Source organism: Kogia breviceps, chromosome 3, assembly GCF_026419965.1.
Source record: "Kogia breviceps isolate mKogBre1 chromosome 3, mKogBre1 haplotype 1, whole genome shotgun sequence".
Lineage (NCBI taxonomy): Eukaryota > Metazoa > Chordata > Mammalia > Artiodactyla > Physeteridae > Kogia > Kogia breviceps.
Genome location: NC_081312.1, coordinates 178,620,362 through 178,647,582, shown reverse-complemented (window position 1 = coordinate 178,647,582; position 27,221 = coordinate 178,620,362). Strand labels below are relative to the sequence as shown.

The following is a 27,221-nucleotide window of genomic DNA, read 5'->3' as shown; positions in this document are numbered from 1 at the left end:
GTGCGCGTGTGTGTGTGTGTGTGTGTGTGGCGGGATGAGGACACCGCGCGGGCACCGGCGCGGCCGCCCCGCAGAGGGTGGGTGTCACACAGGGGCAGGAAACGTGCGTGTCTGCGGGTGCGCGCGCGCGTGTGTGCTGCGATTAGAGCTTGGAGACGTGGCAACGCTCTGAAAGCTTTGGGGGTTGCACAGAGAAGGCACCTGCAGGGTCCTCACAGCCAGGAGATGGGAAAGCGCGGAGCGCCGGAGCGGTTTCGAAGGAGAGGGAGCCCAACAGGGAAGGACGAGGGGACGGCGGCAGAAAACGCGGCAGAGGTTAGGAGCCGAATCGTGAGAGTGCGAGGCAGACAGTGCGCCAGAGCTGGAGTCAGCGTGAGTGGGTGGCAGGCGTGCGTGGGGCGTGGTGGCGCCGGCCGCCCCCGCGGGCCCGGGTGCGCCGTCCCGAGCGCTCACGCGGCGCCTCAGCAGGGGTGGACTGGAGACCTTGGCGAGGCGGGAAGGGTGGTCGAGGCAGTCTGCTCTTTGCCTCGATGGGCGTATTGTTTGAGGTCTGGCCCCCGCTGCGGGGAAGGAGGCGCGATTCCCGCGCGGCCTTCCTCCAAGAGGGTGCTGAGGTCGCTGTGACCCCGGGACCCCTGGAGACTGGGCCGGAATCGGAATCGAGAGCGGTTCGCGAGCCCGGGGAGGGGACGGTGGGGGGAGGGCATCTATGCACTGATGGGCTCAGTTCGGCTCCTTAGTGGAGCCTAACGCCTGCCTAGTGAGCCGCGCAGTGCCCGGGGGCGCACCATTCCTGCGCTTCGGAGCGCGTGGTCGCAGAACCCACCGTCCACCTTCTGACTGACGGCCGGGGAGAAAAACTGCTGATGGAGGCAATTAAAATCCATGCTGGACTCTATCACCAAGGACCCCAGCCTGGGCAGAGCAATGAACGAACACTTCTTGGAAGGGGACTGGGAGGACAGCTAGAGCCGGCAGGGTTGACGGCTGCCGGGGGGATGGGATCAGGTCATTAGGTGACCTTGGCCTGCGGAGGCGCGGAAGGGCCCGCTGCTGACGCGTCACGGGAAGCGCTGTGTGCACGGGAAGCGCGCACCGAGTTTCCCAGTAAGCCATCTGAGCTGTCCAAAGGCGGAAAGAAGGCATGGCCTGCTGGGCCCTCGTTTCAGAGGGCCTCAAATTAATGACCACCTGATCCCCCAAGGGAATCTTCACGATGCGGGGGGGGGGGGGGTTCGCTATTTCTGAGGCTTGGTGGTGAGGGGTATCTCCTTTCCTGAGAAAGTCATCATCTCTCCTCCCTTACATTTTCCTTTCTCTACAAGCTGTTAAACAAAGGGAGGGCGCCTTGAGAATTTGGGGCCCGTTGAGTTCGCGTTGCTGCTTTCCCTTGGCAGTTAAGATCAGTGTCAAGTTTGCCTCGCAGCTCCTGGGTGCGCAGAGAGAGGGGTGAGGATGGCCATGCTGGGAAAGTGCTGCGTCCGCCTCCCGCGGCGCATTCTTCTCGTGCTGCTCCCCTTGGGCGAGCGCTTCTCATTTCCACTGTGTTCACAGGACCTTCTTTCTCCGCTCTCCCAACCACGTTACCAAAGCTGCTACTAAAGCAGAGACCCCCGGGTCCTCAGTCTTGGCTACCATCCCTCGGCCCTCGCTTAGGAAGGGCGTCATGGGTCCCGGGGACCATGGGCCATGGGGCACGTGCCCGAGCCTGGAGGATCCGTAGGATCTGCACCGTGGCCTCCGGACCTGAGCCCAGGAGTGGGAGCGGGGAAGGGCGCTGGACGGGTCCGGCCTTAGGCCTGGCGCAGAGCCTGCCGTGCCGAGAAGCCTGCGTCAAGTTGTGGCCGCGCGGCTGGCACGAACCCTGGCCCGCGTTCCACCCCTCTTTCCGGCGACCCCGGCTCCAGTGCTCCAGGGGATCCAGGTGACAACTCCAGGGGGGTAAGGGCTTCGTGAGTGGGCCGCCTGCGCCGCTGGCAGAGCGGCGCCACGGCTCCTGCTCCAGCAGCGCCCGTACGAGCCGGAGAGACCCGTCCTTTGTTTAAACACACACCAAATCCTGCAAATGTTTCGCTTCGAGTCAGCAAGGCTGGAGTTGCTGAACTTTTCTGCTACGAAATGAGTGGTCAAAAACCAAAAGGTTCTTTAGCCTCGAAGAAAGAAACGGATTAAAATACGAGAAAGGTAGAAATCACAAAGCCCGAACTTAATAGATTTTTTTAAACGCGATGACTTTAAATCCTGCTTTTTAAACCGCATTAAATCCCGCAACTCCAGGGTCTTTTGAATCTAATGGTGGTATTTACGTTTATTATTTAACACACCCTCTTCAGATGCACGCGGTATCTGATTTGTCTTTCCTCAATGCGGCCCTACCAAGACGAAAATTTGCTTTATAAAGAGTGTCATTTCGAAAAAGAGCCCACTCCCCCGCTCTCTCGGGCCTGGGCTTGGAGATAACAAAAGAGCTCTGGGAGGTAATAATTACCGTCATTAGTTCTCAAAGGAGGCAGCCACTGAACGGGAAGGGGAGGCGGGCCAGCGCTGGGGGAGAGCTTTCGAAGGCCCTTTCCCGAGTAACGGAAGAGAAAGGCCACGAGCCAGGGGCCGCCGGAGGGGGCCGGTTTCCTTGGTTGACCTATTTTTTTGTCCATAGTTTACCCGGAAATTGCGTTGCAGACCTGCCGAAGAATAGTGCGCGCTACGAGTTTTCCCTGGTGTCCTCCCAGCGCTTAAGTGTCAAAGGACAAAGAAGGAGAGATGGAAAGAGAGGAGGAAAAAGGAAAGAAAACAAAGAAATTTTTTTTAAAAAGGAGAACAAAAACATCGCAACCGTTCACCGCGCGTGTTTGCTATTCTCTTTTCTAGTCCCACTTAAAAAGGGGGGGGGGAGGGATTTTAGGGAGGGGCCCAATTGCCTCTCTATCCAGCGTCCGGCTGGGCTGCCAAGGCTCTGGTCTGCAGGAGCCACTCTGGAAGCTTGGACTGAGTAGGCCCGGCCACAAAGCAGAGCTATTCCCCCCACCCACCCCCGTAAGGCCTCCTGCTGGTGGGTGGACGGGTGAGAAGCGGCGGAGGGGGCCGGGCCAGCTCAGGTTACAGATGCCCCTCCATCGCCCACCCCAGGGTACGGTGCTCGGCAGCGCCACTTTCGTGGGTACCTAGGCCAGGAGCAACCACAGCTGTGCCCACGGCCCACACCGCGGAGGTGGCGCCTCGCTCCGGGTGGAGGCCGCGGCGTGAACCCAGGTTAGGGAGCGGGGCCTGAGCGCACTTGGCCTCGGAGCTCAGCACTGCCGCAGTGGGAGGTTTCTCAGCCAGCCGCACGCGCCCTCACTCTCTCCTCGACTGTTTCTCCCAAGTTCCCTGGCTCGGGGCCGTGGCGCACGAGCCGGGGACGCCGGCACAAGAGACAAGCCCCCTTCCAGCCACAACGCTGCTCCCAACTGCGCCGTCCAAGGTACCACCGCACCCCTTTCCATCACCCTCTCCGGGCTGTGTAGACGCGGAGTGCGTCACTTCCACAGAAGAGCTTAACCTGGGTTTTTAAATAAGATGCAGTCGACTGAAGAAGGCAAAAAAAGGCTGCCCGCCCACCGCCCTCCCCTCCATCTTAAATACACTAAAATCCAGAGCAGTGGAGGCGGCCCCAAATCTGCAGACGAGGAGAACCTTAAAAATCTTGACAGTTCAGCTCGGTGGCGGGACTAGAATTTTTACAGGCGGGGCCAGAGGAGGACACCTCGGTTGGGAAGACTGGGGGGTGAGAGAAAGGGAGTCTGTGCGCGCGAGCGCGCTGTGTTGCAGGGCTTGGAGATTTGTCTAGAGGCCACGTTTGTGTCTCAATTACGGGGTTCTACGTTAGATGGTAAGTTTGGGATGGCTGCGGGGAGGGGTGTTGTTCGCTGATGGAGACCGAAGACCCCGCACCCTCCCTCCCCGGCCCCTGCCACCTGCCACCTGCACAGCCGGACAGCAGGAGCTGGGCTCGAAGGGGGGATCCGGCGGACCAGCCCCGAAAGCCGCGAACTTTCCAAGGCACTTCCTTTATTCAATAACCTTAATGACCAAGGGAAGGGATGAAGTTCATCTTCAGAGCCAACCCCCGCCCCCCGCCCCGGCTTTGTTCTGTCCTCACAGACTCAACCCGTCAGCGAGGACGCCGCGGGCCGGGCAGAGCCGTTTCCGAGAAAGACGAAATCTGGGAAGTTGCCCAAAAGGAGGGAGGAGGGGTCGGCGAGAGCTCAGGCGCAGTCGGGTCCACGGGAGGAGTCGCGAACGAGTGAACAAAGAGACACACCGGGGGCCGGGGCCGGGGATGCCCAAACCGGCGGCCGGTGGGCGTGGAGGGTGCGCGAGCGCGGAGCCGCGGCGTCCGAAGGGCGCTCAGTCCTCCGCCCTCCGGGCCCCCGGGGGGCGCGCACAGCGGGCAGCCCCTGCCCAGGCCAGGGCCGCGGCCCCGGCGCCGGATGGCGCGGCGCCTGAGGATCCCCCGCTTCGGCCCCGGCAAGCTCCGCGGTCTCGGGCGCATCCCGACGGCGCTGGCCGCCGAGCAGCGGGGCTACACATGCTGAACGAGGCGCCGGCGCTGCGAGGTTTTGCGCAGGAGCCTCCGGTAGTCGTAGGGGTTGGCGGTGGGCCCATCCTCCTCCTCCTCGCGGTCCCCCGCCGCCCAGCACCTGCGAGCGAGACCCGGGGCCGAGCATCAGGGCGGCATCGCCCGCCGCGCATCCCCGCCCCCCCCCCTCCCGAGTCACGCGGGTCCCCCTCCCACACCCCGCACCACACTGCGGGCGCGTAAGAACCGCACGTTCAAACGGATCTGCGACATCGCCTCAGGGGTTGGTGGCACCTGGTCGTGTGAATGACAGCTAAGGAAAGCACCAGCAGGTGTAGTTCAGAAAGGCGAGTTCGGTTTGGCTTGAAATAAATTCACAACCAATAAACAAACACTTTAGTACGTTCTGCTCAAACAGGAAACTCAAGGTGCCTATACAGACAACCATCATTTTGCAACTGCTCAGTTGTTTCCTTAAAACGCTGCCCCCAAACCTGACCAACCCCTCTGTTAGCCGCAAGCAGTGGGCCCTGTCAGCTTTTTCAATGTTTCCACGTTTTCAGGGAGGCTGCTGGGTCACCTTCCTGAACCCACTGCTGGGAAGCCATGCCCACGTTTACCTTTAGGGTCTGCAGCTTGCCTGGGGAAGTGGGGGGCTCTCTAAAGTGCAGCTACAGCCATTCTTTCATTTATTCATGGAGCAGCTACTAAGCATCAGCCACCAGCGTAGGTGATGGGTGAACACAAGCCCCTGCGTTTCCAGCGTCTACAGGCTGGTGGGGGAGAGGACCATGGACAGCTCCAACACACCAGGTGGCGGGAGGTCCACAGAGCCTACAGAGAAGTCAAGCAGGTCCGTGGGGAAAGGCTGACGGGCGTGTGCCTGTGTGTGTCTGCCTAAGCAAGTGCATAGAGGGTGATCGGGAAAGGCCTCTCTGATAAGGTGACATTTGTCTAGAGGCCTGAAGGAACGGGAGGAGAGAGCCAGGCAGATCTCTTGGGGAAGGGCAGTCAGTCATTCCAGGATGACGGAAGACCCACGTCAAGGCCCCCAGATGAGTGTGTGTATTGTGTTCACGGCACAACAAGGAGGCCACTGCGGCTTGGATGGAGCAAGCAAGGGGGAGAACAGTGAGGGCTGAGAGCCAGAGGGATGAGGGGACAGTGTGGCAGACAACATAGAGCTTTTGAGACCACGGCAAGCATTTGAATTTTACTTAGAGCAAGAGACAAGCCGGAGGCTTCTGAGTTGAGGAGGGACGCAGTGGAAGTAAGGAGGCCTGTTAAGAGACACTGCAATAGTCTAAGCAAGACTGACGGGCTCAGGCTTGTGGAGGTTAGAACTGGTCAAATTTTAGTTATCTTGGTAGGTCAATCCGGAAGCGTTTGCTGAATGGATGTGGGGTGTAAAAGAAAGGGATCAAGAATGTCTCCAAGGTGTTTACCTTAAAGCACAGGAAAAGTGAAGTTGCCATTTGACGAGCTGGGGAAGGCTACAGGAGAGCCATGGGGGAGGGGGAGATAAAGATTTTGGTTTCAGTTGCGCTAAGTTTGAGATACTGACTAGATATTCAAGAGAAGATACGGAATAGGTGGTTGGATATAAGCCCTGACCTACGCTAGAGATTTCAGTTTGGGAATTTTCGGTACATAGATGCTATTTAAGGCCATGAGGGTATGTGCTGATGACGCAAAGGACCCGGACTCTCCAGTGTTGAGAGTCAGTGAAATGAGGAGGAATCAGCAAAGGGGAGAGAGAAGCAGCAGAGGTTGAGGGAGGAGGCGAAGCAAGAGAAGTGCCTGCTGTCCTGGAGGCCACGAAGAAAATGTTGCAAGAAAGAGTGTCACCTGCTGCTGACAGGGTTGAGATAAGGACTGAGAATCGGCACTGGATATGGTGACCTTGGCAGGGACAGTTCCCATGGAGTGATGGGAATGGAAACTTGAGTGTGGTGGCTCAAGAAAGGATGGGAAGAGAGGCCCAGGAGGAGGTAGGATCTCACCCATCTACTTACTCTTCGGCTGTAATGAAGAGCAGGAATACGGGTGCTCTGGAAAGTCGAGGATGACTTCCAGATCGAGTCAAGGGTACTTTTTTAGGACGCGTCCAATTGGATCATGTTCACAGATTGTCAGAAATGGCTTGGCAAAGAGAACAAACATTCAAGGTGCAGAAGAGAGAGGGGACAGTTGCAGGACAGCATTCTGGTGGACATGGAGCACAAAGAGAAGGTTTGGTCGTAGCTACAAGGACAGTCATCCAGGTTATTGCTGACTACCTTGCAATTGCTTTCATTCGTTCAAATTCATGAGACACTCACTCACATCATCACTGCTTTTGTCCTTGATTCCCAGACCTGCTCATACCTTTCTGGTGTACTTGGGTGGGGTGTGTGTGTGTGTGTGTGTGTGTGTGTGTGTGTGTGTGTGTGTATTTATTTATTTATCTATCTAAACACACTAAATATAGAGAGTTTATATTATCTAATATATATAAGTATTTTATCAGAATAATGTATTAGGGTCTATATAAAATAATGTACTATATATTTCTATATAGGATAAATATATAAAATTTATTAGATCATAATTTAATATATATAATAAGATATATAAAATATTCTTTCTACAATAACGTCTTCCAACGTATAGCTTGGCCTGAAGTTTCTCTAATTGTCCCAAAAGGTCCTTTAGAGCTGTTTTTCTGTTTTGTTTTTGTTTTCGATTTTAAAGCCAAGATCCTATCAAGGTTGACCTACTGCACTTGGTTGTTTTGTCTCTTTAATCTTCCTTAGCTTAGAAATATTCCGCCTTGGAGTTACCTGTCTGCATGGTTAGATAAGAATCCTTTCTCTCTAGAGTCCAGATCCTCAGATACAGATATAAGGATGGTATCTTAGACACGATTGCATCACTCCCTCCTCAAGCACCCAGCGTGGGTGCTAAAGGTTATCAGCTCTAAATTCAAAAAGGCCTGTGTCCAAATTTTAACCCCATCATTTACTATCTAGGTGACTGTTTGCAGTATGAAACTAAGCAGGCTTAGCTTCCTCACCTGTAAAAGAGGGCAAGGAGAGGAACCATCTCGCTCGCTCCTGTGAGGGTTAAGTGAGATAAGAGCAAAGGTAACAGGACAAGAGCGCGGCCTAGCACATGCGAGCGCTCCTCTGAGGTGAGCTCCCAGCTTCTAGTCTAGCGAACTGCCTCGACATCCACAGACGCCAACGGAACACCAGGGAGTGAACGCGTTCACAGCAGACGTGTCCCTGCCGCTGCGGGGAGGGGAGAACACGCCTGAGGGGAGGCAGACGGGCTTGTTAAAATGGGAAGCAGGTGAGTCAGTGAGAAGCCATTTGAACAAGGAGTGGAAGCCCTTGGATTTTAGTTCACTCACTCAATGTGGGACTTCGGGCAAGTCCCTTAATCTCTCGGGCACTTTGTATTCTCCCGTATAGAACTCTGTGGTTGGACCAGAACATCTCTAAGCTCCAAGATGGAAGAATACATCTTCTTTTGGAGACAAGGGGCAGCAATCGTAGTTCAGGTCAGTTCTGGACAAGCAAATAAAGCTGACGACGGCCACCGTTTATGGAACACCTGCCGGGCGCCATGTCTGGCATTAAGCGCCCCGCATTCATCATTTCATTTAATCTCTCCAACAACACGGCGAGGCAACTAGTAAATCCTTTTGCAGATGTGAAAACGGAAGCTTAAAGAGGCCTAGTAACACGGCAAGGTCACTCAGCTACTAAGTGGCAGAATCGGAACCCAAATCTAAGACCATCTCGCTCTAAAGCCTCTTCTCTTAACCACACAGCACACTGTAAAAGAGGCAGCTATGGGGGGGGGGGGGGGTCTGCATGCCCTGGGCAGACAGGGTGTTTGCTTAGGATTTTGGAAACACAGCTTTTCATTGCCTGGCGTTGCTCCCATTTCTCATATACCACACGTCCATGTTATCATGTGCCCTCGATTTCAAAACTTTACAAAGAATTTTTTGGGGAAAGAAAAACACATTCCCAAAGTAGGTAAGTAAGCTACAAATGGTTTAAGTTAAATGTCAAACAAAGTTGGTGGCAAAGTGAAAATCAAATCCAAAATACGTATTTCTGTATAAATATTTCTCCCCAATTTTTTTTTTTTGGTCTGAAATCACTGATTCTGAGAAATTACACAGCATAATTGAGAAACCAATAAGTAAATAAAATCATACTGGTTAGAGCTTAAACACCGATTTTGGATATTATTAAACACAGATATTGTTTATAAGTATATAGTATGACCATATAATTTATCATCCAAACCAAAGAACTTTTAAAAGGGAGTGCTCTTGATGATTACACCAGGAAAACAGGTAAAAACTGGGATTGTGCTAGAAAAACTGGGATGTCTGATTACCCTACCATAATCCTTATGATTTTACTTTTAAACAACACATCAATCATAAGATGCAAAGCTCAGTAAGAACGCTTTGTCATTAGTAAGTGAATGAAAATGAATGAAATAAATGAAAATGCTTTAGAAATGGAGAGATGAGTATAAAATGGAAAATGCTGTACTTCAACGTACATTTATTACCTTTCATCAGCTTTAAAACATTGATTCTGGAGTTCTTGCTGTTGTCTTCGTTCTCTGAAACTAAGGTTGTGTTCCTCTGGTCCAGGATGACTGGGCAAAATTTCCTTATAATAGAAATCTTCCAAATCTAATAATTTTCCCTGACTGCAAATGAACACACAAACACACCACAGTATCAAGCTGTCTACTCACTTAAACTTACAAGACACTTGTTTTCTTCGTTTAAAGTATTTACGATAATTAAGGAGTAACACATGTATGTCAACAGGAATGAGAGAGGTCTTGAAATGTGCAAAAACAGTATATACCATAAATTTTAAAGAAAAACAAACCCCTCACTTCTTACCTTTAAGAGGGCATTAGCTGCTGGAACAGCTTTTCCAAGTTCTACCGCATTCAACTTGGCACAAAACTAGCAGTCACTAGATAGCGGGTGATTATAACGCTCATTTGGCCAGTCTACACCTCACAAGTGACCCTTGGGCCACCAGGAGGAAAGCTGACCTTTATGGACTAACACAAGCGTTTCCCAACTGTATCAGACCACTGAGGCACACCACGTGTCATGATCTTACCTTACTCCCGTCACAGGTAACCTTCTGTCCTTCCCTACCCATTTGTCTTCAGGGGATTAATTTCTGTGCTAGGTTTTAATTTCTGCACACAACACACACACAGGGGTGGGTCCCCGACCATTTTCATTCTTGCATCTAGTCAGACTACACTCTGGTTCCTGTGGTGCTTGGTATCTCTGGTCTGATGGAACTTCATCTAAGGTCAACAGGTGTAAGTCTGAAAAACTACTGGGTGTTACAGTACTTTGGGGAAAAGTGCTTTTCAAGGTAAGATACCAATCTGTAAATGAACTTTCAGAATGCCACTGCTTCATAAATCAGGAACTCTGTGTCCACTCATGCTTAGTAGAAGAACCCTCAATTGTTTTGAGCACTGTCGGGAAATTAGTTGCTTGAACTATCACATTAAAAGAGTGTAATATTAAAAGAGTAAAGCACTGGTGGGCTGAAATGTTATAGGGAAAGGGGTATAGTGTGAGTAGAAGCGGGCCACACCCGCAGGTGACATAAACCTCATCTTCCTAACAAATGCATAAACATTATAAAAAGTGATTTAGCTTGTGTTGAAGAACGAAACAGTACGAAGAGTTCGGGGAAAGAAAGTTCATGAACATGAGCCTACTCAAACTGCTCCATCAAAACCATGTTAACGGGACAAGAAAAGCAAATTCCGTACTGGACGGTACAAGTTATTAAAAACTATTTCAGTTCTCAGTAAATACCTTGCACTGTGTTATCTCAGTATATTTCCGATAGGTAAGATCTTATAAATTACATATAAACCTCATATTTATAATATAAATGTATTGAGAGCACACTACTACCCCAAATCTATCCACATAAAATGGGTGGTTTTTAATCATAATTTGAACGTATGGATTCATATTTTGGTTTGATAAGATGACATTAAAAAGACATAATAATTACCTATCTTTCCTTGATCTTCGTTTTTCTTCTTGGATTGACTTCTAAACAGAATAGAATAATATAAAAAGACTCTATATCATATTATGATCTTAATAAGATTAATTTATATATTACTATAGTATTAACATATAAATTTATTCCTATAAAGCTGATATAGAAATAAGCAAGTGGATAAAATATATTTACAATCTAAAGAAATTTTACTCAATTGAAAATTTTAATTTACTCAAATTTTACTAATTATGAATTTGTGTTGTATTTTTTTTAACCAGGCCGGGAATGAAATTAATCTTTGCATTCCATATAAAAAAAGAGTTTACCACACAGTGGTGACCAGTCTACACAAGATTACATAACGTGTATCTACCTACAAATGGGGACAAAATGTCAGACTTTCTGGAAAGTATCTCTCTATCACAAATGTAGTTGTATTTAGGCAAGGTAATTAGGCTGCTTTGATGTCATCCTTGTCTGCAGGTAAAGCAGATGGGTGGATAGTTAGGGCAACTGCACTCCCTCTCCCTCCCACCTGACATAAAGAAATACATTTTATCGTAAGACTTTAAAATTCACCGTTACATCACAGCGGACAGAGTCTTACTTCCCTTTTGGAAATACACGAATATATAATGTATTCAGAGGCCTTCACAAGGAGGAAGAGGGTAGTCAAAATGCAGACATAACAAAAAAGGGACCTGGGAGTGGCCAAACCACCTACTGGTGTGGATGAGGGAAGGCCCCAGAAAAATAATGGGACCGGAAGGGACTTGTGATATGGCGGGGTCCATTACTCACTTCTTGAGGTGGCTGTTGGCATGGAGTCATTTTGCTGATGGCTGCACAGCTTCTACGTGTTAGAGCAGACACTACACGCTGTGACAATGGGGCGTGAGTGTTCAGCTAATGTTCTCTCCTCCACAGCCACGTTTCTAAGCTTCAGCTTACTCTAATTTTGGACATGACAACAGCAACATTCCCCAGATGTAGGAGATTAAGAGCATCAAATCATGGAAGAGAGCTAGTATTGATGTTAAGGCAGTCAGAATGACCATACTAAGTGGTGACATCCAAGGAGAAATGAAAGCTATATTAATAGGTGAGACATCTGTCAGCACAGCTGCTCGTGTCGGGCAAGCATGAGGGGTGTCTTGTCCACAGCTCGGCAGCCTGAGAGCCTTGTCTAAAGTAAGTCGTGTGTTATTTAGCAAATAGTCTCATGACAAGCAACAGTGGGGCCATAAGAGTGAGCAAAGTCCCTGCCTTCCTGGAGCTTCTAGCCCACAGGGGAGAGTCAGCCAGGAGACAAGCAGATACATATCTATACCTGCCATGAAGAAAAATTAAGTAGGGCCAGGAAGATACAGAGAGACACGTGCTACTTTAGATACGGCTGTCAGGGAGCCTCTCTGATAAGCATAGTTCTGAATAAAGTACAAACATTTTTGCTCACTACAGTGACCTGGGTCATGAAGAAAAGGTTTAAAATGTGCAGTATAATGTATTTTAGAAAGATGTTCGTGAAAACCATTTAAAAGTACAGAGAATGTTTTGATGGTTAAAGTGGGTAGGGCTCCATCACAGCTATAAATTTCTCTTACGTGTAACACCCCAAATCTGGGTAAAGGCCAGATAAATATGAACCCACGGTGTGTTTTCACTTCAAATAATATACTAGTTTTCTATGTTTTATGTTTCACTGAAGCCACAGATTTCAAGATTCAGGGTTATAAAAAGGTTTCCAGTCCCTGATAAATTAAGATGCATGAAAACACTTTATACTCATTTTATTTTTTTTTTTTTTGCGGTATGCGGGCCTCTCACTCCTGTGGCCTCTCCCATTGCGGAGCACAGGCTCCGGACGCGCAGGCCTAGCGGCCATGGCTCACGGGCTTAGTTGCTCCGCGGCATGTGGGATCTTCCCGGACCAGGGCACGAACCCGTGTCTCCTGCATCGGCAGGCGGATTCTCAACCACTGCGCCACCAGGGAAGCCCTTTATACTCATTTTAAAAATCATAGTACAATGACTAAGTAAGCTTCTTGGGGGCAGGGACTCATTTGTGAGTCAGCTATATATACATATATAGCCGAATCAGTCTACTGCATACCTGAAACTAATACAACATTGTAAATCAACTATAGTTCCATTAAAATTGTTTTGAAAATAAATTTAAAAATAAGTAAAATTGACTGTGGTGATGGTTGTACAACTCTGTGATTATACTGAAAACCATTTAATTGTGTATTTTAGATGGATATGTGTATGTACCCATAGTATATAGGTGTGTGCGTATGTATCCATAGTATAAAAGGGTGTGTGTATGTGTGTGTGTATGTACCCATGGTATATAGGGAGGTGTGTGTGTATGTACCCATAGTATATAGGGAGGTGTGTGTGTATGTACCTATATTATATAGGTGAATGTATATATACGTATGACTGCCTTTGTGCGTCATGTGGAATATGTAAAACAAACACTAGGTATTCTGATATTTGAGTTTGGAGTCAGAGGGAGAATCTGAGCCAGAGACCAGGATTCAGGAATCAGTAGAAACCGATGTCATGGCAGCTGATGAGACTGTCCGAAGGCAATGAGATGAGAAGAGAATCTAAGATTGAATCCTCGGCAACACCAAAGGGAAGAGGACCCTTCCAAAGACACTGGAGAGAAATCGGCAGAGAGAAGGGAGAGGACTAGGAGATGGTTGATTTGAAAGTCAACCTTCATTTATTGCTGGGGAGGTGGGAAACTTAATTCCAACTCATGGGCAACATTCTCTGGGCTCTACAGGGACATGGAGGGTTGTTGCTGTCTTCACCGTGGCAGCAGGAAGTGAGAGAGGGAATAAATATTGTAAATGGAAGGACCAGCAGGTGCAAAGGACTTGGGACCGTGGGAGGCCACGCACTGGCAGAGGTGCCAGCAGTTAACTCTGGCCGGTGGGCACGGGGGCAAAGAGTGGCCCTGGGTCCCAGGAAGGTCCCTGGAGTCTGGACTTGATGCAGACGGAGTTGCCGAGCCATTAAAGGGACTCTCCAGGGAGGAACACAATCAAATCTATGGTTTAGAGAAATGTTCCGGTATGGCTTGCAGAGGCTGAGATTAGAAGCAGTTAGGTGGGGCCTGAACTACTCCAGGTGAGGAATGAGATGGTCTGATACAGCGTAGCTGCTGTGAGGCCAGAAGGAGAAGATGAATCAGAGCGAGGCTTTGTGGGGAGAAGTCACACTTTAGCGTGACTGACCAGCAGGCAAGATTCAGGATGCCTCGCAATTTGCTGGTTTAGGTAACCGGGCAGATGCTGGTGGCATTCACGGAGAACAGGAACCTAGAGGAAGGTCAGGCTGGCAGGGGTGATACCAAGAGCTCCCAGGCTACTCACCGTGAGTCAACAGGAGCTGGGAAACCAGAAGACCTCCGTACCATTAATGGCCCCGACAGCTAAGAGGTGCCTTATCCGTGTCTCAGAATCCTGATCTGTGAGATGGGAATGCCACCCTCCAGGCTCTAAGATTCGATCTCACCATGTGTGTGAACACACCTCACTCTAGGCCTGGAATTTAAAAGGTGCTCAACACTGGCTCTTCCTCCCCCTTCCTTCCTTCCTCCTCCATTTACACTAAGGTTCCTCCCTGGAGAGCTCCTGCTGTGATGCCCTTCTCTTTCTGAGCTGATATTTGCACAGCAGCTCAGATTACAGGACCAGAAGAGAAAACTGCTGGGAGGACACAGGGGTTACAGGACTGCGGGAGAGGCATGGACCCTGAGGAAGAGGGGCTGGAGGACAGCCAAGTGCCCAGGCTGTCCGTCAAGGGAGGGGCAGGTAAGCAGAAACCGAGGGGCATCCCCTTTGCAAAGCCCTCCCTTTGGACAGGACTAGTGTGGTCAGTTTCCACGCTGGTTGTTAGGGGATGCTATGGCTCCCACCTGATAATGAGGCTGAGCCACTTACATGCAGGAGAGAATAGTACGTGGAGTCTTCGGGGTTATTTAGTGTTTTGGGTTTCCGGGGCCGCCTTGGGGGTCTCAATATCTTTGGCCCCTCTCCTTTGGAGATACCTACAAGAAAGGTGATCATAAACAAGCACTCAGTTACAAAGGTTAGTATCAAGCACTGTTTACCGTTTGTGTTAAATAACAAATTATAGGGCTTCCCTGGTGGCACAGTGGCTGAGAGTCCACCTGCCAATGCAGGGGACACGGGTTCGCGCCCCGGTCCGGGAAGATCCCACATGCTGCGGAGCACCTAAGCCCGTGAGCCATGGCCGCTGAGCCTGCGCTCTAGAGCCCGTGAGCCACAACTACTGAAGCCCACGTGCCTAGAGCCCGGGCTCCGCAACAAGAGAAGCCACCGCACCACAGTGAAGAGTAGCCCTGCTCACCACAACTAGAGAAAGCCCGTGCGCAGCAATGAAGACCCACTGCAACCAAAAATAAAATAAAATAAATAAAAATTTATAAAAAAACAAAACAAATTATATACATACAACTGGGGCAAAAACTGGGAGAAAGAGGAAATTCCTTTGTTCCCCCCGCCAACCCTTATTATATTCCTTATCATGTGTTTCCTTCTGATTGTCTGGTGGTCTAGGATTTTGAGAAGTAAGGGGAAGAAGAGAAATGCACAGTTTGATAATGTGGAATGGCAGCGGAGGGTGGACGGAGAGAGCAGACAAAGCTGCCATAAAATCTCTAGAAAGGAGGATTATGCTCATAGAATCTTGCTGTCTCCTTGCCTCCCCGTCATTGGCACTGCAGAGTGACCCAACCATCCATCCATCCATCCAAACACTGCATGATCCTCATTTTAAAAGTACCACCTCATATTATGACCCAAACGAAGAGACTGCTCAACTGCAGGCTGGACAAATATTCACCAATATTTAGAATCTCAAACTATTAGAATGTTCAGATTGGACTTTAAAAACCTTGGCCAAGAAAGAATTACGTTTGTCCTCTTCTCCCTGCTCCTTCTTTGATAGAGCCAAGTTCTCAAATCTGCAGCAACATCATCAGAGCTTCTGATGATCTTCACACTTTGCTGTCAGGGCTTGTTACAAGGGGCTTTATGTCTACAGAGTTAACAGGCTGCTTACAAAGAATTTCCGTCTATTTTTCATGATTCTTGACCACCCCATCCCCTAAGTGTATTTGTGATAAATATACCAGGGTTGGGCTGGGAGTGGGGCATGGGTGCTTACTGGAGAGTGGCTTACATTCAACAGATAATCTGAGCACACATTTCTCAGCCGGACTTTAAGGGCATCAATGGATCATTACTGCATACAATAATGGGGCAGCAAGAATTCCTAATCCTCAGAGATAGAAATACACAGAGGAACTGCATTGTTCCAAACGATTCTAATCAGATCAAGTCAAACCTAATCAAATCAATGAATGCTCCGTACTTACTACGTGTAAGCAGCCGTGACAGGCAGTGTACGACCACTCCAACCAGGACAGAGACGCACAGATGCCTGACTAGTCCCAGCCCCAGCTCACCGCGTGAACGAACACATGTGTCACAAGAGCATCCATGTCCTAACGTTACCCAACTCGTTCGTTTTAAACTTTCTGGGAAATTGCTGGATGACAAAGATAGATCAGCTAGTTGGGAGCATGTCATCGTTGTGTAAGGCGCGGAACAGTGCAAACCAGGACAGTCATTCATTACCGTCCTTTTTAGAATAAAACAAAAGAAAACGGGATCTTTGTTAATGAGACCACGTTAATAGAGATCAGTTATAGATAGAAGGAGTAAAAGTACTTTTCCAACCAATCCCTGGAGGTTCATCTCCCATTCTCTCTCTCCCTTTTCCTCCAAAGGAGCAGACAGAGGAGGTGGAGGGAATCCAGATACCGGAGCCCTAGCCAAATCCTGTCTTAGACCGTCACAGGCGCGAGGAAAGATGGTAAAACCTGAATTCTCGCCACCACCAAAAACAGTGGTCTTTTATTATTTTCCTTCTCCTTACTTACCCTCTCTCCCAGGGCTGATTATTAAACAAATCTTATTGGCTCTTGCCAAGTTTTATTATTTTTAAATGTATTGGCCATATCCACTTATATTTGAGTCTGAATGGCAAGAAACATGAAAATATAGTATCAAGTTATTATGTTTTTAGAAACATAAAGGTGACCAGGGACTAAATTTTAACTTGACTTTAATATGATTTAAAGTCTGAATTAAAATATCAGAATATTACTATTGTAATAACAATTAATTAAATTTAAGGTGGCAAAGAACCCGAATAAATGCCACAAAAGGGAAAAACAAACAAGATTCTGGGAATAAAGGAAGTCTTGCTCTTTCTTCATTTTCTCATCAAATGTTGCCGTTCTATCTGATTTCTATCACCAAGACTCTAGAGAACCTGCCTTCTAGACAGTCAAGGGTGACCACTTTATTGTCAAAGCCAACGGCCACTTTTCTGTCTTTATTAAATCTCTGATTTCATCACCATTTAACATTATCGACCACCCCTTCCTTCCCTTCATGACTGAGGGTGAGGTTTCTGAGGGCAAGACACCTTATCTCATTTACCTTTGTATTCCTGGCACTTAAGGAAATGCCTGACACACAGTGAGTGCTTAATAAAAGTCTGCTGGAGGAGCAAACAATCCTTTGCCTCCTGGAATGAATCATGGTGCTCTCAGCTCCTTGCACTTTGCACAATGACTCCCTACCCCGGCTAGAACCTCTCATCCACCAGAGCTCGGCCCTACCTTCCTACCCCTATTGAATACTTGCATCTCAAACTCTCAGACTCAGGTGAGTCAGGGGCCATCTTTCTTCTCCATCTAAGATTCTGTACACCACAACCTTAATGGCACTGTATTTCTGTTCCCCAGGTCTGTAATACTGATGTCACCTGTGCCTTATTCCTCTTCTTCGTCTCCTAGAAGCAGGCAACCAGCAAATTGTGTCAACTCTTGAGACACATCCTTTGAAATGCCCAATACTCACCCAGCCGTTCTTCTTGCTTACCCTTGCTACCACCCTGGGCTAAACTGCTCATTGAACAACCGTGGCAGCGTCTTTTTTTTTTTTTTTTTGGTACGCGGGCCTCTCCCTGCTGTGGCCTCTCCCGTTGCGGAGCACAGGCTCCGGACGCGCAGGCTCAGCGGCCATGGCTCACGGGCCCAGCCGCTCCGCGGCACGTAGGATCCTCCCGGACCGGGGCACGAACCCGCGTCCCCTGCATCGGCAGGCGGACTCTCAACCACTGCGCCACCAGGGAAGCCCGTGGCAGCGTCTTAATGTGCCCTGTGCTTTATCTCACAAATGAAAACCAGATTTTCCTTCCTTAAATACCACGATGATATTTCACTTTCCAAAAATTCATGATGCTTCTTTTTTCCTTCTTCATTAAACCGAAACCTCTCCTAAATCCAAGTTACTTACAGTCTCAGCCATTCCAATTTATCTCCCACTTCCTCCCCAAATGAACACTGCCTCCTCTGGTCAGCCTCGTTACCTAACTGGAACCCCAGCACACCATGTTTAGAGCTGTAACTTTGCTTATTCTCGTCTTCTCATCGAGAGGTTTTTCATGGTCTCACTGAAATCTTAAGCATCCTTCAGTGCCTGTCTCCACCTCCGCCTCTTCCGTGAGGCTTTCACAGATGGCCCAGCGATGTCCGTCTCACGTGAACACCATTGGTACTCACAGGCTGTGCAATTTACTTAAAACGTGTTATGGGCTGAATGGTGTCCCCTCAAAATTCATACATTGAAGTCCTGACCCCCAGTTCCTCAGAATATGAAGGTGTTTGGAGAAAGGGTTTTCAAAGTGAGGTCACTGTGGCCTCACTAATTCAGTATGCTAGGTGTCCTCATAAGAAGAGGAGATTAGGACACAGACACACACAGGAGGAGGGGCATGAGAAGACAAAGGGAGAAGACGGCATCTATAAGCCAAGGAGAGACCTCAGAAGAGACCAAACTTGCCAACACGTTGACCTTGGACTTCTAGCTTCCAGAACTGTGAGGAAATAACATTTCTGTTGTTTAATCTCCTAAGTCTGTGGAACTTTGTGATGGCAGCCCTAGCAAAATAATGCAACACTTAATCTCACACTTCTTGCCGCTTACTATTTTTACCTATGACTTGAAAAAAATAGTGGGACCATATGTTTTTGGATGGTGGGCATTATACGTTAGGATCTGATGCCCTCATGCTCTTTCAGTGGATATGTACAGGTGGTAGGTGTTTGGAGATGCTAAGAAGTCTAACTGATTCCAGTTCAGCTTAGGGACACAGTGCTAAGTGAAGAGCAGACACTCAATATAATTTTCTTAACTGGATCACTGTTGTCACCAAATATAAAAATAAATCCTGATTCTTCAAAGATAAATGTAAATGAAAGAACCCACAAACCTCCTGAAAGAAAATCTGGATGACTTCATGAACAATCTTCTAGGGGTACAAATGTCTTAACTAAAACTCAGAAGTCATAAAAAAGTAGCAAATGACTACAAAATACAGACCAACGGAAAAATGAGCAAAAGATGTAAATAGCAAGTTCAAGATGAGCAAATCCAAAACGCCAACAAGCATGAAAGGCAAATGAGCTTGTTAGCAGACAAGACAATATGAATTAAAACAACAGTGTAATATCATTTTACTCCAGGCACATTAGCTAAGATTAAACAGAAGGACAGCAGTGCTGGACAGGATGTCAGAAAAAGTGAATTCAAACAAATTGTTGAAGGAAACATCTTCTTAGGGCCTTTTAGGAAAGCAATCTATCAAAACCCAAAATGCCTTTCAACTCAACGACTCCACCCCTGGAGGCTTATCCCATAAAAATAAAATCAGTATACAAGGACATTTTCAGAGAAGTTTACTGCAACATTTTTCATAGTGGCAAAAAATCGAAACAAAGTGAATACCTAAGAATAGGGGAAAGGTTACATAAATTATTGTGATCTTCATATGGAATAGTATACGGCTATTAAAAAGAAGGATTTTTAGCTATACCTGTTGATGTGCAGGGATTCCTGCTCAGGCAGTAAAGGGAGAAAAGCAAGATGCATAATAAAATAAAGACAAGAAGCCTCCATATCTGTATGTGTGTGTAAGGGCATTTATGCACATCTACAAAAGATATAAAAGAACACATGTTTTATAAGAGCTTCCTTGATGGGGAGAGTAACGTGGGTTAGAGAGGGAGAATGGTGGTGGGTGGGAGGGGGGAAGAAACAGGAAAAAAGAGAAAATGAAAAAAAATATTGCATTCAAAAGAATCCTAGAATGTATGGTATGGTCATATTTATGTAAAATTATAACTATGCATGAGGGCATGTGCATATTACGGAGATAAAAAATCTCAAAACGTGTTGAATTTTCAGAATTTCCAATTAATTCTTATATCTTGCAGAATTGACTTTTTTCTTCACCAAGATAATGCTAAATATTCTTAAAGGGTGTCTTCCCTTAAGATATGGCCATGTAACCTGGGCAGCCGGTAAATGAAAATTATTGAGGAATGTATTCAACAGGGTCTGACTGTTCAGATTAAATTTCCCCAGGCTATTTTGTATTTTTGAAGAACAAACTGCCTGTGAGCTTATCAGCATACAAATATTTCAGAAAGGCGTTAAGTTTATTTTGCCCTCTAAATTTTTGTTCCTTTGGGGGAGCACAAACATTGCCTGCCAACGTCATTCTAACCCCTTAATTACAAAAGTGACATAAACATTTATAATCACAAATTACCAGCAGCGCATTAACGCTGGCAATAGCAAAATTAGGTTTGTGACTACTTTGTATGATGTGCATGATACGTATTAACTGGTAAAGGTTGCTGCTATATTAAACAGCCAGAAGCTAAAGTATTTATTTATATTGTAGTTCTGGTAATAATTTCATTAAGCATTTGAGTTGATCAGGAATGCAATGAAAGGAAAAACATCTCAACGTTTTGCATTCAGAAGAAAGAAGACAGATTTAAAACTCATTGCCAATATTTGCTCTAGAAAATTGAATTTCAGTATTATTCTCATTTTAATCATAATTATACTATTTTACTTAAGTAAACATGCAGAGTATAATTTGCAAAAGTATCACACGTATAAGTAGGATATTAGCAGCACAGAAATGCACTTATGTTATTGTAATATCTTCCTTAAGAAATCAAGGTTTTAGTTTTTGTAAATTCCCATTTACAAAGGGACAGTCATAAACGTTAAGCAATATAGGGATCCAGAGGAAATCTTAGAAGGGAGGAATATTCACCGCTATTTGTTAAAGGCAAGATTCACTGCAGTCAGGTTTGCAACCTGTCTGCCTTTCAGCTCATCTGCCCTTCAGCCAGGCGAGGTGCTCTTGAGCAGAAATGGACACGGGTTCTGAGCTTGCGTGGACAGTTCAGTTCCTCTGCACTCCTCTCTGCCTTGCACTGCCTCGTGCTCTGAGTTCCCAGAGATATTTTCACTTCTCATGGTTGCCTTGAATTGGACCACTTGTTTTACTGCACTCCGTGTTCCCTTGAGTTTTCCTGAGGTGAAGAGCTGTAAGGGTAGGTGCTGCTGCCCCGAGTGTCCTGAACACTGCACGGATGCCTTAGTGTTTAGCGGTCTGGCTCTCAGGCTCCCTCTGACCTTCTCGGCCGGGAGCTGTCAGCCTCCAGCCCCATTCGGAACTGCTCAAGTGATTCCTTTAGCTCTTCTTTTTCTACCAACCGAACACCGATGCCCTAGAGCCAACTCCCACCTGTCCTTATCCTACAGCTCACGGGCTTCAAGCTTTCTGCCTCTCTGATTTGAGTACTTTGCACAAGAACCTTGAAAACTGAGCATTTCGTTTTTCAATAAATTACACTCTTAGGTTTGGGGAAGATGCTGCCCCCAGCCTGCCCCTCCTGTCTCACAGAAGAAACAGAGGAGAATAATGCGGCTCTATTTGTGGGGGGAGACCCACAGACGTCCCCTCTGGACCGCCATCTGTCTCCTGGACATGCTCACTATGGATCTGCCATTTTCTCCCGTCATCCCTGTCGGGCACAGGTCACGGATTCGAGTCCTCAGAGGCTAGCTAGTTTCGTTCTGGTCCACGCGGTTAGGTGGCCCCCTCAGCCCCAGCCATCTAGCATACAGAAAGGGGGGCGCCCTATGAGAAGCACACAGGGACGCTGACAGTGTCTTGAGGGTGCCACCTATTGGGTGTCACGATGAGCTGTGAGCATGCATCCTGTGTACGACCGTCCAGGGGACTACGGAGACAAACAACAAAAACTACACGCTCACCTGACTGGAGAATAAGGAAAACTCAGGGGTGGCATTTAAGAGCCCTCCAGTTACCTCTTGGTTGTTCTTCAAGATCATACTGATCTCTATCTGGAAAATATTTGGGTATAGAGCTCGAGGTGAAAACCTACGTTAATTTTTTTTCTAAAGAGCCAAATTTGGGAAAATTATTTATTGGCTGCTCAGTCACTTTCTCAAATTGCCCTGTAAAAACCACAGAATAGAAGAGTACTACCTGATTTTAAACAAGCAACATTTGGTTTCTTTCTGGCCTCCCCCCACCTCCCTGCGCCACTCATACTTTGTAACAAAAGACAGGTGGTTCTTTATCAAGGTAAGGTGAAACTCACCAATATTTTTAAAAAGCTACTAATCCTTATAAGGACATGTCTGGTCACAGGCATGGCCACAGGAGGCAGCAAGAAAGCTTTCAGTGGCACAAGACAGCCTGGCAGCAAAGATAACTTATCTGGAGATGGCTTTCTAGTCTTCTCCCACCTGGTGTGGAAGCCCTGTACAGGCTGCAGGAATGTTATTCAGATTCTTCATTTTGTACAGAATGGACTCTGAAGGTCCAGGGTAGGGAGGGACGGAGAGTGTCCGCTCTACTGGAAGGCAGGCACTTGGTCCTCCCTCCACCAGCCTCCCGGCTTCTCTAGAGCCCTGTATATGGATGCTCGTCAGTGAACCCCCGACACGGCGGAAGATTAAGCTGACATATTTACAGGATTCCCATTCCAATTCTGCAGTCTTGTATCCCTAGTTAGATTAGCTAGCAGTTTGCTAAGGTTCTTCTCTGAAAGATGAATTTTAAGGGATGTTTATATTCCATATATGAATGTGCCATAACTTATTAATCATTTTCTTATTGTCTAATTTTATTTTTGGCCATCTACATAATTTTTCTCTTTCAGCTCTGATTAGTTCCTTAGGCTATGTTCTCATAAGTGGGCTTACTGGGTGAATGACAGAAACGATTTCAATGCTTTTTTACATATTTTGCCAAATCACTTTTTGAAATGTTGCGTCTTTACTCTCACCATTAGTGTTTGAGGATAATTAAACTAGCACATTCTTGTCACCGTTAAATATTTGTTCCCTGCCATTGTGATGAGTAAAAAATAGTAACTTAATTTATACTTTTAATTTCCACGGCAATCATATATATGCTTGTTTTCCATTTGCATTTGTTCTTCTATAAATAAATCCATGTGTCCATTTTCCCATGGAGGGTGTTAGTTTTTCCTAATGATTTATAAGAGCTCTTTCTATGTTACACACGTTAACCATTTTTCCATTTGTTCTATATATTATATCCAGTTTGTCTATAGCTCTTTAAATGAGGCTTTCCAATGCCTTGGTTTTCATGTTTACACAGTGTAAATCGATCACAGTGTTTCTTTGTAATGCTCTTTATTACTTCTTATGCTTTGTCGTTTCCTAAGCAGAGACTGTGAAATAGTCAATTCATATCGTCTGGTTTCTCTTGGTTTATTCCTCACATTTAAATCATTAATATATCTGGTAAATATTGGGGTATTCAGTATAAGGTAAGGCTATTTTATTTATTCTCCCAAAATCAGAAAAATTTAAGCATTATATGTTCATTTCTTATTGGTTTGCTGTATATCTTTTTGGGACAGGTTTTTATAAATACTACAGTCAATTTTAGGGCTATCTATTCTGTTCCATTAATCTGTGGTTGATTTTCATAACAGAGGCCTATGGTTTTAATGGTAGCTTTATATTATTTGTTCACCATCTAAAAGGCAAGACCTCATTTATAATTATTCTTTTTTCCTGAAATTTACAAATGATATCTAGGGACATTAAGTTCTCAAGAAAATCTCACAGAAATTGAACACAATTTTTTTAACCTAGAAAGCAACTTTAGAATATGTTTACATTTTCTTATCTTTCAATCCAGAAACACAGTGGGTCAATCCACTATCCACCTCTGCTTTTTTTTTTTTTTTTTAATCTTTCTGTGGTTTTCTTGCTAACTTTATTTCAAGGTATTCTATTCTCTTATTTCCAATATGTTCTTTTCTCATTATAAATTATAGGAAAGCTACGTATCTTTGCTGAATTATTTTACAAGTATCAATCATTATTTTGGTTCATTCTCTGCATTTTTATTGTCAAAATTCATGTTGTCTGCTAATACTCGTATAATCCTGTCTACTTTTCAATAATCATGCTTTTCAGAAACTTCTGTTTGCTATCCTATTGCTTCTGTTAGAAATTCCCAAATAAATAATGTAAAAAAGTGTTGTTACTAGCATCCTTACCTTAATCCTGCTTTTTAAAGGAACTGCTTTCAGTGTTTTACCATTATTATGTTGACAATTGATTTAAGAAATATACTCTTTATATTGCTAAAGAATCTCCTATTTCTAATTTAGTAAGAGTTTTGCTTTTCATTAGGACTCAGTGTTAGATTTTATTAAAAACTGTTTTAGCATTTATCAAGATGGCTTTTTTCTTTTGAACTTTGGATATTATGTTACATTGATATGTGTTATTTGGATAGTCTTTTAATGTAATATGCATTCAATTAGCTAGTACTATACTTCGGAGTTTTACCTCTAAATACCTGAGACTGATCCATAGCTTTCTTCTTCTTTTTCTTTCCTTTCTCCCTCCTCTCCCTTCCTTCTTCCTAAAGGGTTATTTGTCACACTTTGCTTCTACGGTAGATGATCTTCATAAAATAGGTGACTTCCTGTATTTTTCTTTTTCTCCCAAGCAGATCACACAGTATGGAAACTACTTGTTCCATGAATTTTGAATGCACTTGTCTAAAACACTATGAGTTCCTGGAACACTTTTTTCAAGGTAATTCTTTGACAGACACATCTCGTATTGACTGTGTCTTCTCAGAAATTTATACTTTAGCCTCATACTTGTCTCTGTGAAACTGACTGCATTCATAGCATGCCAAGATTTTAATATTATCAACTATAGTTATTATAACACTGTTCTTATTTCTATATTTTTGTGGCTTCTTTTTTAGGTAATTAGTCTATTTTGTTTTATTTTCAAAAAATACTATTTTAGCTTCATTTAGATATCTGGTATATTTCTGTCTTATCAAAATTATTTCTCTTTTTGTGTTTTTCCTGGGGCTGAAAAATACTTGTTCTCCTTTTTTAAAAAAAAAAGAAATCTTACTTTACATCCTTTTTTATTATTTTCTCAATTAATCATGAAAACATTTAATGATTTGAATTTTCCCATGAATGTAGATCTGGTTGCATTATATTCATAGTTTTTATATGTAGCTATTCTCATTTTTATTATTTTGAAATAACCGATAACTCTAATTATAATTGCTTCACCTCAGAGTTCTTACTGATTTTTAATTTTAAGACTTATTTTTACACTTCTATCTCAATTGCATCATGGTCAGAAAATGTAATCTGGTTCAGTTCTGATATTTGGGAGTTTATGGACTAGGCCAGTATGTCTATAAGAACATTTAAAAAATACACTAGATATTCAAGAAGGTATTTTCTCTATGTGATATGAAATTATTAACTCCATGTGAATTTACCTTGTTGACTATATTATTTTGTCAAATATGCTATGTAATTTCCCTTTGAATTGATCTTGTAGCTAAGTAATATGATGTCAAAATATGTAAAGAAAAAACTGTTTCCTTTGCCGAGGACATGGTTAGTCTTTTTTTCGTGCATTTTTTTAATCAGACATTTAATGGGAAGTTGGGGGGAAATATACTGTCCATTGCCCTCCTGCTTCCATGGCAGCTCCGTGTTCTCTGTAGTTTAGAATAGATAAAAATTGTGGAATGAGAAGAAATAATTTGGGTGCAAAAAATTTAACTATTTCCATTTAAGGCTTCTAGGTCAACTGTTCTGTTGGAATTAAATCAGTTAACTCATCAAAATCAATAATTTACAGTTGATAATTCAGAGTGTAAACCCATGTATGGCAAACTGCTTTAATGGTTAGTTTATAATTAAAATGCTAAAAATAAATGATACTCCCTGAATTGTAAGGTTGTAAATAAAATCATTTGTTTTTGGATACTGAAGGTTGTCGTTTTTTGAAAGATTTTGGGGGAATTAGTATTATTTTTTAATGAGGAGAGAATGGTAGCAAATAAATGTAAGAAGATAAGTGATCACCAGAGGTATGTTGGGAGGAAAAGCAATATAACTTCTGATCTCTCTTTACTTTCTACTCTTAATGAAAAACAATTCCTATAAAGTATGTGATCCAACATTATTTGAGCTACCTGGTCTTCACATTGATATAAGTATGTTTACAGGGACACGTGCAGACATATTCTTGGATAATTTGCAAAATGCACTTCTAGGGGCCAGCATTACAATGGTGAAATGACAGGCACACCTTACAACAAACACCAAATCTGCACCATAATAACTGAAAATATTAGGACTACTGCATGAATTAGATGCCATAAGAATTTAGAAATAGATTGCTCTTTTCTTCTGACATTTACTCTGAAAGCATTTTCATTATATCTACTGTATGTATGCATGGCAAGGGACTGCTTTGATTTAGAGTTGAATTTACTGATGGTATTATGTAAATGAAGCATGGGAATTATCATAATGTCCTTATTTGTTAACCTTGCAACCCATTAAAAAATTACAGCCTGTTGGACAGTCATAGCTTCTTTGTAAAAAGAGGGAAAGAAAATATGCTTTTGTGTTACTAGGGTATATTTATCCTACAATTAATCTTTTTCTTCTCTTCACAGAGGTCAACACAAATTGCCAGGTGCACCATAGTTAAGAAGAAACCCCCCCTCCCCCAAAAGGAGCAACTCTGCACATTATTCAAAGTGAAATGATGCAATGTCATTGTATACTTCTGAATACAACAGCATAGGCTCTATGATCAAATGGCCGTGCTCTAGTTATATAAATCCTGTACTAAATTTCTCTCAATGAAAATGTAGGTGCAGTTAACTCCTATCAGTTTCAATTTATAATGATTATTATCAAAACAAAGATATAAAATAAGCAGCTCGTGTACTTACCTAATTTTATTTTTAACTTAATTAGTTCCTCAGTTTTCATTTGGACATTATTTTACTTTTGACACTTTCGTACATTAAAAAATATGTTTCACAGAGAGAGAACCTTATAAAATAAGGTCATGGCTTGTTAAAATAAAGTTGAAAATTTAATTATTCTCATTTATTATCCACATTTTCTAGGGCTTGCTTTTTTTGTTTGTTTAATCTTTCATTATAGAAAATTTCAAACATTCACAAGAGTAGGAAAGAACAGACAGAACAGCAGAATGAACCTCCCAGTACACATCACTCAATGCCAA

General features: G+C 44.9%; 2 protein-coding genes and 1 long non-coding RNA gene across 3 annotated transcripts in view; 1 reads left to right on the top strand and 2 right to left on the bottom strand.

Moving 5' to 3' along the window:
• GAD2 (glutamate decarboxylase 2) overlaps positions 1-417 on the bottom strand; it is a 68,215-nt gene extending 67,798 nt beyond the window's left edge. Inside the window, exon 1 of the mRNA XM_059056409.2 lies at positions 7-417. The gene's annotated coding sequence lies outside the window, so the exon portion shown is untranslated. The remainder of the gene's footprint in view (positions 1-6) is intronic.
• On the top strand, positions 43-27,070 carry LOC136793869 (uncharacterized). The gene is made up of 3 exons (XR_010839900.1): positions 43-315; positions 24,643-24,728; positions 26,641-27,070. It is a non-coding gene; the product is annotated as an uncharacterized lncRNA (long non-coding RNA).
• Positions 4,562-27,221, bottom strand: part of MYO3A (myosin IIIA) — a 177,708-nt gene continuing 155,048 nt past the window's right edge. Inside the window, exons 32-35 of the mRNA XM_067030447.1 lie at positions 14,592-14,698; positions 10,639-10,679; positions 9,137-9,280; positions 4,562-4,679 (exon numbers count right to left, since the gene is read on the bottom strand). Of these exons, the coding sequence (XP_066886548.1) occupies positions 4,562-4,679; positions 9,137-9,280; positions 10,639-10,679; positions 14,592-14,698 (410 nt within the window). The remainder of the gene's footprint in view (positions 4,680-9,136; positions 9,281-10,638; positions 10,680-14,591; positions 14,699-27,221) is intronic.